We start from the raw sequence: 17,648 nt of genomic DNA on the forward strand, positions 1-17,648 counted from the left end.
CGCCTCAAAATGAGCGAGTTTGAGCTACTTCTACAATAAGGTAGCGTTCAGAAAAAAGAAACTCGACACTGAGGAACATACACTGCCAGCCTGGTTTATACTTCTGCGTCGAGTGATCGGCGTGACCCACGGTGCATGCCTTGCCTGTTGTCGTGCATTTATACTTTTGTACACTCTTTGTGTTGTTTTGCATTAACACATCCAAAACGCCAGCTGGCAGCTTTGTTCTTTCTAAATGCTACCCTAATGTACAAGTAGCTCAAACTCGTTCATTTTGAGGCAGGAACCGGCGGACGTGCCACAACTTTAATCATAAGGTAAACTCAAAACAAATCTTTACACCTGGAGCTCCTTCACAGGACTCCACTCTTATTAACCACTCGTTCCAACAGGTTTGCACGGCTCTCGGTCCAGTCCACACTCATCAGCGCTACCAAGCCATCCAATCACAGAGCGACGTTGCACTGTGTATTTACATTTTTTGAGAGGTGTGTGTCAGTGTCGATGATGGCCACAACGAGGGCAATGCGACCACACGAAGGCTGCGCTGGAGCGTGCGCTTGACGCAGAAGTATAAATCAACCTTTAAAACACCATAGCCAAAATAGCTAAAAAAAATAGCTAAATAAAATTCAACAAGAACATGCTGGTGAATGACCAATACTGATGCTTCAAATCTGCATGAACTAAGGGTTTCCATCAAAATGCACCAAACATCCTTCAAACCCAACATGAATTTGTAAGTTAAAGCAATTTCTGTGCATTTTCGCATATCACTTTGAGCCTTCCAAAGGAATTGCAACAATAATGGATGTGAAAAACCCCTGTTGGATCAAATAATTTCAACAAGCCTTATAGTAAAATAGATCCACATGTGTCTTCCTCTGTACAGGAGGCCATTCAGTTGGACGGTGAGATCCTGTTTGCTCTGCTGAAACGCGTGTCTCCTGTGGCCCATCGGCATCTGAAGAAATACAAGATTGACCCGATCCTGTACATGACGGAGTGGTTCATGTGCGCCTTCTCCAGAACACTGCCCTGGGCCTCTGTCTTGCGCGTGTGGGACATGTTCTTCTGTGAGGGTGAGATGCTACTGAAGGCCTCGTAAATATCATGTGTACATTGTCCACTGATATGTCGCCCACCACAGGGAGAAAAACAGTTTACTGGATTTGGTTCTTGTGACATTTACTTTCATGGTGCAGATTGATGCCAAATTATGTGTGTTATCAAGATGTCCTACTTGATGTGGGGGTTTTGTTTCAGTTTTTTTTTCTTATTTTACTTCATTTTTGCTTTGATTTTTGTTTGTTTGCTTTTGTTCTGCCTGTTTTTGCTTTGTTTTTTGTTTGTTTGCTTTTGTTTTGCCTATTTTTGTTTGTTTGCTTTTGTTCTGCCTGATTTTTGATTTTTTTTTTGTTTGTTTGCTTTTGTTCTGCCTGATTTTTGATTTTTTTGTTTGTTTGCTTTTGTTCTGCCTCATTTTTGATTTTTTTGTTTGTTTGCTTTTGTTCTGCCTGTTTTTGCTTTGATTTTTGTTTGTTTGCTTTTGTTTTGCCTATTTTTGTTTGTTTGCTTTTGTTCTGCCTGATTTTTGATTTTTTTGTTTGTTTGCTTTTGTTCTGCCTGATTTTTGATTTTTTTTGTTTGTTTGCTTTTGTTCTGCCTGATTTTTGATTTTTTTTGTTTGTTTGCTTTTGTTCTGCCTGTTTTTGCTTTGATTTTTGTTTGTTTGCATTTGTTCTGCCTGATTTTTGCTTTGATTTTTGTTTGTTTGCTTTTGTTCTGTTTATTTTTGTTTGTTTTCTTTTGTTTTGCCTAGTTTTGTTTGTTTGCATTTGTTCTGCCTGGTTTTTGATTTTTTTGTTTGTTTGCTTTTGTTTTGTCTGTTTTTGCTTTGATTTTTGTTTGTTTGCATTTGTTCTGCCTGATTTTAATTTTTTTTGTTTGTTTGCTTTTGTTCTGCCTGTTTTTGCTTTGATTTTTGTTTGTTTGCTTTTGTTCTGTTTATTTTTGTTTGTTTGCTTTTGTTTTGCCTAGTTTTGTTTGTTTGCATTTGTTCTGCCTGATTTTTGATTTTTTTGCTTGTTTGCTTTTGTTTTGCCTGTTTTTGCTTTGATTTTTTTGTTTGTTTGCATTTGTTCTGCCTGATTTTTGATTTTTTTTGTTTGTTTGCTTTTGTTCTGCCTGATTTTTGATTTTTTTTGTTTGTTTGCTTTTGTTCTGCCTGTTTTTGCTTTGATTTTTGTTTGTTTGCTTTTGTTCTGCCTGTTTTTGCTTTTATTGTTTGTTTGGTTTTGTTCTGCCTGTTTTTGCTTTCATTATTGTTTGTTTGGTTTTGTTCTGCCTATTTTTGCTTTCATTTTTGTTTGTTTGCTTTTGTTCTGCCTGATTTTTGATTTTTTTGTTTGTTTGCTTTTGTTCTGCCTGTTTTTGCTTTGATTTTTGTTTGTTTGCTTTTGTTTTGCTTATTTTTGTTTGTTTGCTTTTGTTCTGCCTGATTTTTGATTTTTTGTTTGTTTGCTTTTGTTCTGCCTGATTTTTGATTTTTTTTGTTTGTTTGCTTTTGTTCTGCCTGATTTTTGATTTTTTGTTTGTTTGCATTTGTTCTGCCTGATTTTTGATTTTTTTTGTTTGTTTGCTTTTGTTTTTGCTTTGATTTTTGTTTGTTTGCATTTGTTCTGCCTGATTTAAAAATTTTTTGTTTGTTTGCTTTTGTTCTGCCTGTTTTTGCTTTGATTTTTGTTTGTTTGCTTTTGTTATGTTTATTTTTGTTTGTTTGCTTTTGTTTTGCCTAGTTTTGTTTGTTTGCATTTGTTCTGCCTGATTTTTGATTTTTTTGCTTGTTTGCTTTTGTTTTGCCTGTTTTTGCTTCGATTTTTGTTTGTTTGCATTTGTTCTGCCTGATTTTTGATTTTTTTTTGTTTGTTTGCTTTTGTTCTGCCTGTTTTTGCTTTGATTTTTGTTTGTTTGCTTTTGTTCTGCCTGATTTTTGCTTTGATTTTTGTTTGTTTGCTTTTGTTCTGCCTGTTTTTGCTTTTATTGTTTGTTTGGTTTTGTTCTGCCTGTTTTTGCTTTCATTATTGTTTGTTTGGTTTTGTTCTGCCTATTTTTGCTTTCATTTTTGTTTGTTTGCTTTTGTTCTGCCTGATTTTTGATTTTTTTGTTTGTTTGCTTTTGTTCTGCCTGTTTTTGCTTTGATTTTTGTTTGTTTGCTTTTGTTTTGCCTATTTTTGTTTGTTTGCTTTTGTTCTGCCTGATTTTAGATTTTTTTTTGTTTGTTTGCTTTTGTTCTGCCTGATTTTTGATTTTTTTGTTTGTTTGCTTTTGTTCTGCCTGTTTTTGCTTTGATTTTTGTTTGTTTGCATTTGTTCTGCCTGATTTTTGCTTTGATTTTTGTTTGTTTGCTTTTGTTCTGTTTATTTTTGTTTGTTTTCTTTTGTTTTGCCTAGTTTTGTTTGTTTGCATTTGTTCTGCCTGGTTTTTGATTTTTTTGTTTGTTTGCTTTTGTTTTGCCTGTTTTTGCTTTGATTTTTGTTTGTTTGCTTTTGTTCTGTTTATTTTTGTTTGTTTGCTTTTGTTTTGCCTAGTTTTGTTTGTTTGCATTTGTTCTGCCTGATTTTTGATTTTTTTTGCTTGTTTGCTTTTGTTCTGCCTGTTTTTGCTTTGATTTTTGTTTGTTTGCTTTTGTTCTGTTTATTTTTGTTTGTTTGCTTTTGTTTTGCCTAGTTTTGTTTGTTTGCATTTGTTCTGCCTGATTTTTGATTTTTTTTGCTTGTTTGCTTTTGTTTTGCCTGTTTTTGCTTAGATTTTTTTGTTTGTTTGCATTTGTTCTGCCTGATTTTTGATTTTTTTGTTTGTTTGCTTTTGTTCTGCCTGATTTTTGCTTTGATTTTTGTTTGTTTGCTTTTGTTCTGCCTGTTTTTGCTTTTATTGTTTGTTTGGTTTTGTTCTGCCTGTTTTTGCTTTCATTATTGTTTGTTTGGTTTTGTTCTGCCTATTTTTGCTTTCATTTTTGTTTGTTTGCTTTTGTTCTGCCTGATTTTTGATTTTTTTTGTTTGTTTGCTTTTGTTTTGCTTATTTTTGTTTGTTTGCTTTTGTTCTGCCTGATTTTTGATTTTTTGTTTGTTTGCTTTTGTTCTGCCTGATTTTTGATTTTTTTTTTGTTTGTTTGCTTTTGTTCTGCCTGATTTTTGATTTTTTGTTTGTTTGCATTTGTTCTGCCTGATTTTTGATTTTTTTTGTTTGTTTGCTTTTGTTTTTGCTTTGATTTTTGTTTGTTTGCATTTGTTCTGCCTGATTTTAAAATTTTTTGTTTTGTTTGCTTTTGTTCTGCCTGTTTTTGCTTTGATTTTTGTTTGTTTGCTTTTGTTATGTTTATTTTTGTTTGTTTGCTTTTGTTTTGCCTAGTTTTGTTTGTTTGCATTTGTTCTGCCTGATTTTTGATTTTTTTGCTTGTTTGCTTTTGTTTTGCCTGTTTTTGCTTCGATTTTTGTTTGTTTGCATTTGTTCTGCCTGATTTTTGATTTTTTTTGTTTGTTTGCTTTTGTTCTGCCTGTTTTTGCTTTGATTTTTGTTTGTTTGCTTTTGTTCTGCCTGATTTTTGCTTTGATTTTTGTTTGTTTGCTTTTGTTCTGCCTGTTTTTGCTTTTATTGTTTGTTTGGTTTTGTTCTGCCTGTTTTTGCTTTCATTATTGTTTGTTTGGTTTTGTTCTGCCTATTTTTGCTTTCATTTTTGTTTGTTTGCTTTTGTTCTGCCTGATTTTAGATTTTTTTTTGTTTGTTTGCTTTTGTTCTGCCTGATTTTTGATTTTTTTTGTTTGTTTGCTTTTGTTCTGCCTGTTTTTGCTTTGATTTTTGTTTGTTTGCATTTGTTCTGCCTGATTTTTGCTTTGATTTTTGTTTGTTTTCTTTTGTTTTGCCTAGTTTTGTTTGTTTGCATTTGTTCTGCCTGGTTTTTGATTTTTTTGTTTGTTTGCTTTTGTTTTGCCTGTTTTTGCTTTGATTTTTGTTTGTTTGCTTTTGTTCTGTTTATTTTTGTTTGTTTGCTTTTGTTTTGCCTAGTTTTGTTTGTTTGCATTTGTTCTGCCTGATTTTTGATTTTTTTTGCTTGTTTGCTTTTGTTTTGCCTGTCTTTGCTTTGATTTATGTTTGTTTGCATTTGTTCTGCCTGATTTTTGATTTTTTTGTTTGTTTGCTTTTGTTCTGCCTGTTTTTGCTTTGATTTTTGTTTGTTTGCTTTTGTTCTGCCTGATTTTTGCTTTGATTTTTGTTTGTTTGCTTTTGTTCTGCCTGTTTTTGCTTTTATTGTTTGTTTGGTTTTGTTCTGCCTGTTTTTGCTTTCATTTTTGGTTGTTTGCTTTTGTTCTGCCTAATTTTGCTTTGGTTTTTGTTTTGATTGTTATTTTTGTTTTGTTCCATTGTTGCTTTTTTGTTTTTTTTATTGTTTGCTGTGTTTTTGTAGTATTTCATTGTGTTTTGGGTTTTTATTTATGTTGGTTATTTTCTCAGTTTTCTTCATTTTTGTTTTTGCTGTGACATTTATATTTTGTTTGATGGGCTCCTTTTTTGGTTTTGTTTTTATTTTGTTTTCTAATTTCTTGTTTTGTTGTTAGTTTTTTTTGATCTGTTGTTTTTCTTTTGCATTTCTGTTTAAATTTTTTGTTTTTGTTTATTTTCTTTGTAATAACGTTAATGTGTATATATACACTTAAATTACTATTCAGCACTGTTAATAGTGTTAATTTTTGTCCATTTGCACACACAAACACACATATGAAACAAACAAAATAAGATTTGTGTAATAAAATGTATATTGAAAGGCAAATAATATAGTTTTATTTTGAGTCAATTAAAAATGTTATCAAATCAAATCCCTAGAAAACAAGTACACAAGTTTATCATTTTTTAAGTTAATGTTATTATTTTGTTTGTTAGCTGTTGAGAGACTTTCTAGAGGCTCTTGAAATGTTAAAAATATCGAGCTTTATAGTATGAGTCTGCCCTACACTGATATAAATACAAGTGCAAGTATTTCTTGCACATATACTTTTACATAGTTTAATGGACATGTTTGTGTGTGATGCAGGAGTAAAGATCATCTTCCGTGTGGGTTTGGTGCTTTTGAAGTGCATGCTGGGATCTCCAGAGAAACTGAAGGCCTGTCAGGGCCAGTATGAGACCATGGAGCTCCTCCGATCTATTGAGCCACGATACATGCAGGAGGCATTTCTAGTTCAAGAGGTAAAGCACACATAGAGATTAAAATGACAACATTATTTCCTGATGGACGACATTGGCTGAATAAGTGTAGTATAATAACAATGCAACAGCTGGCTAGTGCCTGCATTTTATAAACTTAGTATTAATTAATCATGATATGCTGTGCAGTATGTAGACTGCAGTAGCGTGTCGCCCCCTGCTGGTTTAAACTCTCCAGTGAAAATGTTAATATACTCTTTAATGTCAATGAATATTGTGAATATTTTTAAATGTGAAGATTCCATGTTCTGTGTGGATGTATGCTGGGGTTTTATTTATTATATGTAGCGAGCTAGTGGCATTTTTAGTTTTACTGTTTCCAGAGCTGCTCTTTGAATCATATCATAGATGAAATAAACTCAGAATTTCACTACAAACTTCAGATTAATTAGAATGTGCTTAAAGGGATAGTTACCTCAAAAAAAAAAATTCTCACTAAACTATCAAGTGGTTTCAAACCTTTATGAGTTTCTTTTTTTCACACAAAGAATATATTTTAAAAAATGTTAAAACTCGTAACCATTAGCTTCCATTAGCTTCCAAAAACAAATACTATGGAAGTCAATGGTTACAGGTTTTCAGCCTTTTTCAAAATATCTACTTTTGTGTTCACCAAATTTGCAGTTTCTCTTTCAATATCTCTTTAAATAATTTTTATAAAAATTAAATTATAAATGTTACATTTTGCGCCTTCATGCAAGTACCACTGTTTTTACTAATACATTTTCTTTAAATAATCAATCCAGAAAAAATTATCGATAGCTCAGATTACCCAAAATAAAATTTTAGGAAAAATAAAACTTTTTATGTTTTGTTTTGCTCTAAAATTTTATTAATTCCAGATATTGAATGTGCTTTTTGATTATTAATATTGTATTAAACCAGTTAAACCATCCTAAATGATTACCAGAAGTTGAAGAAATTAAATAGAAATTCTGAAAAATAAAATTCATAGGACCGGTGTGTAAATGTAAATTCTTAAAGGATACCTATTTTACAATTTTTACAAGATGTAAGATGAGCCTTTGGTGTCTCCAGAATGTGTCTGTCAAGTATCAGTTCAAAATACCCATCAGATCATTTATTATAGCCTCCAGAATCTGACACTTTTGCTCTCTTGAGTTCAGTGTAGCTGTTTTTGTAGCCTGTGGCTTTAAAATGCAAATGAGCTGCTTCTCCCCGCCCACCATTCCCACGTGCGTCAGATAAACAGCTCATTAGTCAAAAATACCAAGTAAGTTCATTTCATGTATTTGTGGTGAAGTTTATTCAAGCCTTTCTGAAATGATGAGTCTCACACAAATGCCCTTTGCAGTACACACACATATATACACACGTGTTTACTGACACAATGCGGCAGTGATGATTATAGTGATTAAGAATTACATAGTGATTTTATTATCTTTATTACGAACATGCTCTTTTTTTTAAAGTATGTTTTAAACTTATAAAACTTAAAAAATCACTGACAGTTGGAACAGATATTTGAATCCCAGTTTATTTGCAAAAAAATTTCTTTGGACATGTGTATACATGAAATATGGCGCCTGTCAGTCAATTCGGTGGGCGGGGAAAACCGCAGTTCTACATCACGTTGCGGTGGGCCTCAAAATCACTAGGATTTGGGTCCTATTTTAATGTCAGGAAAAGAGACTTGTTGGGTTTATATCACTCAAATATGACTGTGAGCGTACTATACATGCACACAGTTCTGTCCAAACAGCTTACAAAAGTTGACTTTCATCATAGGTGCCCTTTAATTTATACATGTTTAATTACTGTAGTTAACAAATGCAACTTCATCATAAACTATCATTGATTGATTCGATTGTTGTCATTAATCATAAAGAAACTCATCTTTCCTCTGCAATCGTCAGGTGATAGATTTGCCGGTGTCTGAGCGAGACATCGAGAAGGAGCATCTCTCTCAGCTGCGCCGCTGGAAAGAGACTCACGGTGAGCTGCACTGTAAATCTCCACCCAGAATGCATGGCGCCAAAGCCATCATGGCCGCCGAGCCTCCCAGTCGAAAAGACCTCAAACAAAACCCTACCATCATTGTGGAGCCCGCCGAGAGCCAGACGGAGACTGGCAAAAAAGCCAAGAAAAGTAAAACGGAGACGAGAAAAGACACTCAGAGTTCCTCGCCACCCCTCAATCCATACCCGTTACCCAGCGACAACCATCTAATGCCCAGCGAAACACAGCCACTGCAGAAACACGGACCCCTGCAGGCCTCAAACCAGAGCCTCAGCAGCGCAGAGCAAGACACATACCTGTAAAACACCGCTCAAACACTATCACAAATCTCACCTTTTTCTTGCAATTCTGAGTTTTCTGTTAAGTCATGAGCTTAAAAAAAATTCTAACAATTCTGAGATACAAGAAATCAAATCACAATTCTGAGGGGAATAAAGTCAAGATGTAACATTTGAAAATCAAAATAGTGACAAATCAAGTCAGAATTGCAAGAAAAAAAAAGATTTTGGAATTATATCTTACGATTTCAATCCTGCCTCAGGATCTGCATCAATGACACGACTGGACCAAGACACACACCTTCATTAAGGATGTTAATGAAGACCATGCTTTACAATCGTGAGGATTTACGTGGTAAAACGTATATAAATTGCACGTCTGGTACAAGATTAGGGATCTGATACAAAAAAAAAATCAAAAGAGCATTTTTGCTCACCGGGGCTGCATTTACTTGATCGAAAATACAGTACTAACTGTACTATGGTGTCAAATTATTACAGTTTAAAAAAATGATTGAATGGCTTAAAATGTCATTTATTCTTCTGTTGCTTTTTCAGTGTCGTTACTAGTCTTCAGTGTCCTTCAGAAATATACTGATCTGCTGCTCAGGATACATTCATTATCAGTGTGGGAAACTGTTGGCCTACCTCATTATTTTGTATAAACTGGGATACAGAACAGTAAATACAGTAAACTTATTTAAACAAACTTTTATTGTTATTAATCAAGGACACTCAAATGTGAAAATAAATGATACATTTATAATGTAGAAAAACATTCATTAAAGCTATTATATTGAATTTTCTTATAATAATAATAATTCCTTACATATATATATATAGCACTTTTCTGGACACTCAATGCGCTTTACACATTTTTTGGGGAAAATCCTCATCCACCACCAGTATGCAGCATCCACCTGTATGTTATATTGTCACCGGCAGTCATATTACACCAGCTGATTGGTGGAGAGGAGACAGAGTGATGATATTATGATAGAATTATGATATGGGGATGCTTTGGAGGCCATGATGGACGGAGGCCAGTGGGCAAATTTGGCCAGGATGCCAGGGTAAACTCATACTCATTTTCAAAGCATATCCTGGGATTTTTAAGGACCACAGAGAGCCAGGACCTCGGTTTAACGTCTCATCTGAAAGACGGTGCTCACTCAGCAATATAGAGTCCCCATCAATATACTGGGGTCCCACACAGACCACAGGTTGAGCGCCCTCTGTTGGCCTCACTAACACTACTTCCAGCAGCAACCTAGCTTTCCCATGTGGTCTCCAGGTACTGACCAGACGCAACCCTGCTTATGCCGATTTCTGACTGCATGACTATTTGGGGTGGGGTTTCATCGCTGCTTTGTTTACACTGCAAGATGGATCAGCGACAGGGGGTTTCACACCGCATGACTTAAAAATAATAAGAATCGCTAACATATTTGTCCCAACTACGTCTCACAACCCAACACACGCGAGAAGTGACATGGAAACAATGTGAGGTCATGTAGTTTATCTTGTGTTATTAACTGCATAATGAGAAAGAAGCCTTTAGGAAGGAAAGCCTTTAGGAAGTCTTTAAAGGAAATTAGCAATTTCTTAACTTTTTTTGTTTCAACCCAGTTGTGATATTGCTCAGATGATACGTCAAGCTCTAGTTTTTCCTCCATTTCTTGGCTCCAAATAGACTGAAAATGAGCGTTTTTAACTTCTCCCCCAACCTCCAGCTGGCTCGCAGGTACCCACACTAGTAGATGCTGCTCTCTCATTGGCTGTAGATGATCGCTGATGTTATTTTCTATCAGAACACATTTCACACAGCATGATTTGAATTTTTATTATTATATATATTTGACAGCTCCACATATTTAGCATGCTAAATATCTCACGGGCGTCTGCGACTCAAATGCGATTCTCTCAGATCGTGTCTTTGACAGTTCACACTGTGTGATTGTCATTCACGTGAATGAGCACTGATTTGCGTGTAATTTCAGGCATTTGTCTGCAATTTCTCAAAACCTGTTGGCGAGTCAAAATCGGGGCTAAAAATATGCAGTTTGAACTCGGCATTAGCCTCAGTGGGCAACCACGTGAGAATTGCAGAGAGCTAGCTGCAAAGAATCCCAATGAATATAATATCATAAAAATGATCGATTACCAGTAATAAGTTATCATGACAGATCAGCAAGTTAGCTTTTTTTATATACTGATGTAACACAAAACTGAAGTAATGTTGAATATTTTGCTTTGAGTCACAGGGAAAAGAGTTTTATTTCAACCTCATTTAATAAGAAAACCATCCATTTAAGTCAACATTTTAGAGATTTGACTCTATTAGTCAAATAAATGCAGCCTTGATAAATAAAAAAACCTCCAAATGTTTGAGAGGTATATATGCAATGTTTGGAACTATCATGAAGAAAGCTCTCCAGATGAAGGTTTTGTGAGCTGCGCTGGATGCAGATATTCTCATAATGTTGATTCCTGCTATAGAGACTACAGAGGACAGGCTATAGCCGGATGCAAATACATTTCCTCCATCTTTCTCAGGAGACTACACGTGTCTGACATTGTACTTTCCTAAAACAGTGCAATCTCAAAAGCTGGATTTTGTTCGTTTTTCTTCTTCAGTGTAACCAAAAACTGAATTTTTGAACCTTCACACTGCACTTTTTCTATAGTGATGCTTCTGTCAATCTCCAAAAAAATTCTAATGCGTTGAGGCCTGTTTCTGGCACATTTTTAAATCTCACAATTGCAAGTTTACATCTCAAAATAAGAACTTTTCTTTGAATTTCAAATTTAGATCTCAAAGTTGCAAGATATAATCGTTTATATCAGTTATATGAGGGATAAAGTCAGAATAGATATAAACTCGTTAAGAGATATATATTTCAATTCTGAAGAAAAAGTCTGAATTTGCAAGATGTAAACTGAAAATTGAAGGAAAAAGAATTTTGAGATTCTATTTCAGTTCTAAATTTTCTTTGAACTAAATTTTAGAAATTTGACTTTTTTGTCAATTAGTGGAAAAGTCACAATTGTGAGATGTAAACTGTAAGATATCATTTAAAAATGAGACAGGCTAACCCCAGTGGAACCAAAAAGCTGAATTTCTGAATCTTTTTTTCTATAGTGATGCTTCGATCAAGCTCTAGCGTGTTTCTGGCATGGGGTACAGATAGTTGTTGTTGTTTTTTTAAATCTCGCAATTCCAAGTTTACGTCTTAAAATATGAACTTTTTCTTAGAATTGTAAATTCAGATCTCAAAGTTACAAACTATAATATATATATAATTAGTTGTATGAGAGGAAAAAGTCAGAATCTTGAGATATAAAAATAAATCACATTTCTGAGGAAAAAGTCTGAATTTGCAAGATGTGAACTTGAAATTGCAACTTACAGATTCACAATTGTAAGGAAAAAGACAGAATTTGAGATTTTATTTCCGTTCTAAATTTCAGAAGAAAGAAAGTTAAACAGGTTTTAAACAAACGGAAGGCGACCTATTTCGACAAATTTAGTTGTAGTTCATACTTATGACCACTAAGGGGCTACCTTGAGCTATTTTTCAGTTCTGAACCGCTTTCCAGAAAAGAGCTTTGCAAAATAGCTCAATCAAAAATCAATCAAAATCAATCATAACAATAAACTAAGAGAAACATCACGCAAGCCAAATAAAGGATCTCAAATCAGGTTTTAAACACACACACGGACTGTTTACTTTGTATTTCTGCATCTGTCTCTTGAATAAACGCGCTGTATAAATTTGTGGAGACCAAGAGGTTGTTTTGCACATCGCAATCTTGATTTATCTGAACGAAGGGATGCTTTAAGGCACAAAATCTTATGCCCTTTTGTAGGCTGAAGAAAAAAAAAGTCTATTTTTAAATATCTATGAATTTATTTTTCTCTGATGTACTGTAAATAGCATATACAAGACAATTTGAACACTACACATGACTGTTTATTTTCTATTCTTGCAATGGCTTGTGTATTGATGAGCATTTATGCTAGGATTTGTTTTGAATGCAACTTGATTTTCTTTTGGGAGGAATATTGTTTTTTTTAAATTAATATTTCACTGAGGAACCACAAACATGTTCATCATATGCATGCACGACACAATCCAAGTGTCATAGTTATGGAGCTGTTTTAGAACTGGGTCAATTATTTCATGGGATATCACATACAATGGGCGTTTTTTTTAATCATTTGAAAATAAAAGCATATTTTAAATTGAAATGATTTAGAGTTTCATTTTTTAAAGTTGCTTTACATTTGATTTTGTGTCAAAACATTTTCTTTTTCATATTATTGGATCCTCCTGTACAGTATGCAAATGACAATGAGCATAAATGCTTATTAATAGACATTATTTGCCGAATATTTTACTATGAAGAGTCACATATTTGATCTCGATATCGTTCATCATGAACTGTTGTAATAAAGTTTTAGTCCCAAAACCATTCTGTAATAAAGCCATGTTGCATTTTTGATGTGAGAAGCATATTTTTCATTTGAATAAACACATTTTAAGATTTCATGGATTTAAAAGATTGAAAGATTTCGATCTGAGAGCCACTGAAAGGAACCAGGGAGTTGTAAAACCCAACAGTCAACTTTATCAAATAAAAATGAGTGTAGCTAACTCAAAATTGACAGAAGGTCAATTCTACTCATTTGAAGAGTTTTGAACTCAGTATTGAAGGTAATGAGTTCATTAAATACCTCATTCAACTTAAATGGAGTAAGTTCACAGAACTCATATAGATGAGTTTTTTTAACTCATGGTTTGTAGCAATTGATTTCCTCAAACAGTTTGAGTTGTCTTAACTTATTAGGTTTGACAGTACTCGGATGGTTTGAGTTCTCTCCATTTATTGGGTTTCACAGCACTCAGATGGTTTGAGTTCTCTTCATTTATTGCTTATACTCAAATGGATTAAGTTGACAGGATTTGGATTAGTTTTTGAGCTTAAACCATTTGAGGAAACCAATTGCAACAAACCATTTGAGTTACCTTAACTTTTTGGGTTTTACAGTGTAACTATTATATATGTTACTATATAGACGCTTTGTGGCAAAAAAGTGCAACTTTAGTTAGGAATTAATATTTTATAGTTTTATATTTTCTTATTCCCACCCAAATTTCCATGTTCTCCTACACTCAAAAAATGGCTTTTGCTGCTGGTTCAAACTACATATTCAAAATGAGTTGAAACAACAACTTAAGGTTTTTTAGGACAACAATCATTTTTACAATTTTAAGTGGATTGAACAAAAGAGTTAACTTAAGCGATTTCTGTTGAGACAACTTGAAGGAATTGTGTGGAACCCTGCATTTTTACAGATTTGTGCGAATACACAAATATTCTGTCAAACTCACAACATGTTTTACCATAAAGTCATATTGGAATTAGGAAATAGGAAGTCATAGGAAACCGGGGAACCCGAGCACCGGAAAAAAGTGTAAACTCCGCACAGAAATGTCGACTGGCTTGGTAAGGACTAGAACCAGTGACGATCTTGCTGTGAGGCAACAGTGCTAACCGCTGGGCCACCGTGCCACCCATCTAGGAAAGGAGGAGTAGAAGTGGAAGGGGGTATTCTTCAAAACGAAGATGACTGTTATATGGAACTTAGGGTATTTATAGTGGCTTAGGAATTGTCTGATTGGTCAATCATAAATTGAATAATGCGTGACCGGCAAGCAATCATAAGCACGTGATCCTCTCGAAATTTGTTTAGAAATAAACTTCACTTAATGTTTCATTGATGTAGCCGGAGATTTGAGATTTTCATCTTATTCATGGTCAAATTATTAGGTTTAATTAGATATAATTAAAGAGACTTAGTGCCAAACAATGCTGTAATAAAGCTATTTTACTTTATTATGTGTAACAAATAAGCATATTCTTCATTTTATCAATGTTTTGTTTCATTGATACAGTGGCTCAGTGGTTAGCACTTTCACCTCATAGGAAGAAGGTTGCTGGTACGAGTCTTGGCTGGGCCAGTTGGCATTTCTGTGTGGAGTTTGAATGTTCTCCACGTGAGTTTTCTCCGGGTGCTCCGGTTTCCCCCATAGTCCCAAAGACATGTGCTATAGGTTAATTAGGTAAACACAACTGGCCGTAGTGCATGAGTGCGTGTGTGAATGCGGGAATGTATGGGTGTTTCCCAGTACTAGGTTGTGATTGGAAGGCCATCCTCTGCGTAAAACATATGCTGGAATAGTTGACAGGTAATTCCACTGTGGCAACCCCTGATAAATAAGGGATTAAGCCGAATGAAAATGATTGAATGAATGTTTTATAGATGCAGCCGTTCAAAGATTTACATTTTAGAGTCCTTGACAATGAGCAATTCGTAACTTTTTGATTTAGTAGCTAATTCGTATAATTTCGTATGATCTCATTCGTACAATTTAGTATGATTTGCTTTTCCCCCTGATGACAGTTGGGTTTAGGGGCAGGGTTCGGTGCCACATCTCCTTTTTAAAACAGTATATTTGAATACTGAACTCGCACAAATTCGTACCAAACACTCAAAAGGTAAAAATACCTACTTTTCCACATGAGATCAGGCTGAAATAACTGACAAGTTGCATTACATAACTATTTAGTAGAGTTTGAGATTGAAAGAGTTTGAGTTTATAATTATGAATACACTGTTGACAATTTCCTGTAGAATCTACAGCAAAAGTACTGTATCTACATTCACTGCCCCATTTGTTCTGCTGTATATGTATTCACAGAATAGTATCTACTGTCAAATAATCAGTTATTTTCACAATGCAGTTTTAAAATACAATAACTTTCCTATACAGTAAAATACAGTTCATGTTACAGCTAAATACCGTGTCAATTTAAAACAGGCTTTGTATATGCAACTTTGATAAGAAATACTTTTTTAGGATCATTTTTCCTGCAGTCTTTCTAATTCACACACTGCTGTATGAAGGTGAAATGTAGAAATAAATGTGACACTCTTGGTTAGTCTTTTGCGCAGAGATCATGTAGTCATGGCCGGGTCTGCTGGAATGAGGAGAGGTGAAAGAGGCTTCTGTGTGTGTGTGTATGGAACACCTGTCTTCTCTGAGATTTGCATGTGAAAGGTGCTGGCGTTCACCCGTCTCCTCATCACTGCCCAGCATTTCCCAAAACCCCTCCTGCCAGCGGATGTGCCAGAGATCAACCCTGACACACTGACAAACACATTAGTCAGACCTATAGAACTGCAGGCTTATTGCTGCTTTAATTCACTTCTTTTTAAAGCGGGACCATTTCTGTCATTGTCTCATCGTCTTAATACTCATCATTTCAGTTGAACTAGGGATGCACTGATATGGATTTTTTGGCCGATATCGATAACCGCTAAATTTTTTTATCTGGAGGCCGATAACCGATATATTAGCCGATCAGTATAAATATTTCAATTTGTTATATTTGTATACAGTGAACAACTGATTTTATTTTAAAAACACAATGAGTTGTTTAGCATGTGTGCATCCCTGCTATTATGTTTAGACATTTAATATTTTTCCTGAGGTGATTTAAATCAGAGAGATGCATGGCTCCCTAAAGTAGCTTTCGATTTTGGTGTCATCCGGTGAAACATCACTCATACCGTAGTCCTCGCCGAAAAGAGTGTCGAAACACGGCGCGCACCTGACAGCTGAAAGTATCACACACCAGACGCGCACATTTGCATGGTATTTAAAATGAAACTATTCAGATGCCGCTCTGCACGCGTCAGAAATATGAAGTGTCCTGAGTTGTGGCTGGGCACGGCTGTGTACCCTGATAGAAACATATGTTTAGAATTCTGAAATGCATGACGCTGTGTGAGCCGTGGTCCGACGCGGCGCTTCTGGTGTCTGACCCCCTATACTGGATCTGCACTAAGATCTCGCCTCTAGACCGCAACTCCCTGCAGCCATAATCCATCAAATATCAAACTACCGCCCAAATACCAGCATAACCAATCAAAAAGAATGAAAGTAATTTAATTTTAGAGTAATTTTAGATTAACTTTAAGTATATTAATTTTCATGCTCGATCGTTGCTGTTGCGTTTGATTAATCGAATAATTGTGCACATCCCTAATTATAATTGTGTCAACATTTTTTCTGACCACTTTTTTTTCTCAGTGAAACAAAATGGATTTATCATTCAAATTTACAAGTAAAAGTGTCAATACAGTGTCAAATAATTTTATAACATGGTAATTAATAATTACATTAATGAGAAAATCAATTTCTACCATTGTAGGTTAAGAAAATTATTAATTACGCTGTTACAAACTTCATGAAACAATTATAATAGCCTCACGACAATCATGTTTATGGCAGATTCATGACGAGTTGCGTTGTCTTGGTAATGTCAAATTTGAGACAAAGACATCTTCAAAAACATCACCTTTGCATTTATAATGACATAACTGAGCTAATGACACTTAATGACAAAAAAATACAAATCACTTTCATATTCATGACACCCCTTTCAAGTTAAGGGTTACCTAATTATTACTATATTTGGTGTGCAAATTATATATTGACACGTGGGGGGGGGGAGATGGAGTCAACTTTTTTGGTATGCTTCAGTGAATCAAATTTATGAATTTAAATTACATCAAATTTATTAATAAACTGTATGTTTTCTGTGTTTTGAGGGATATTTAGTGACTACTTTAGAGGTTACTGTAGGTCAAACTATACAAATTATGTGTCAAATCTTTTTTTTAGGCTACATGCAGATATAAACACATATTTTACAAGAAACATGTTTTGTGAATACTTAAGATGTCTTTCGGTGCTCTAGAACTGCCAGCATCAGACTCTTGAATCATATTTTTCCTAGCATTGATTGGTGCAGTATGCATTCACAATGGTATAAACCGTTATTATATTTATATAATATAAATATATTTATATACATTTTTAATTATTAATATTTAGGATATAGATTAAAACCCCTGTACATCTTTAAGCGTTAATTAGGGGGGTCAATCCCCCCCAAACCCCTCTGTAATTTGCTCGCAATTACAGCTACAGCATGCTGTAGCGTTCATCAAAAATAATAAATAAATAAAATAAAAATATATTATATATAATACT

At 34.4% G+C, this 17,648-nt stretch overlaps 1 protein-coding gene across 1 annotated transcript in view; it reads left to right on the forward strand.

Annotated features, from left to right (window-relative positions):
• The window catches only part of tbc1d10ab (TBC1 domain family, member 10Ab), a 38,821-nt gene extending 25,797 nt beyond the window's left edge, over positions 1-13,024 (forward strand). The window contains exons 7-9 of the mRNA XM_056466357.1: positions 893-1,082; positions 6,090-6,244; positions 8,140-13,024. Coding sequence (XP_056322332.1) covers positions 893-1,082; positions 6,090-6,244; positions 8,140-8,544 — 750 coding nt within the window. The 3' untranslated portion in view covers positions 8,545-13,024. The remainder of the gene's footprint in view (positions 1-892; positions 1,083-6,089; positions 6,245-8,139) is intronic.
• Positions 13,025-17,648: the final 4,624 nt, after the last annotated feature.

This window comes from Danio aesculapii, chromosome 10 (genome assembly GCF_903798145.1).
Source record: "Danio aesculapii chromosome 10, fDanAes4.1, whole genome shotgun sequence".
Lineage (NCBI taxonomy): Eukaryota > Metazoa > Chordata > Actinopteri > Cypriniformes > Danionidae > Danio > Danio aesculapii.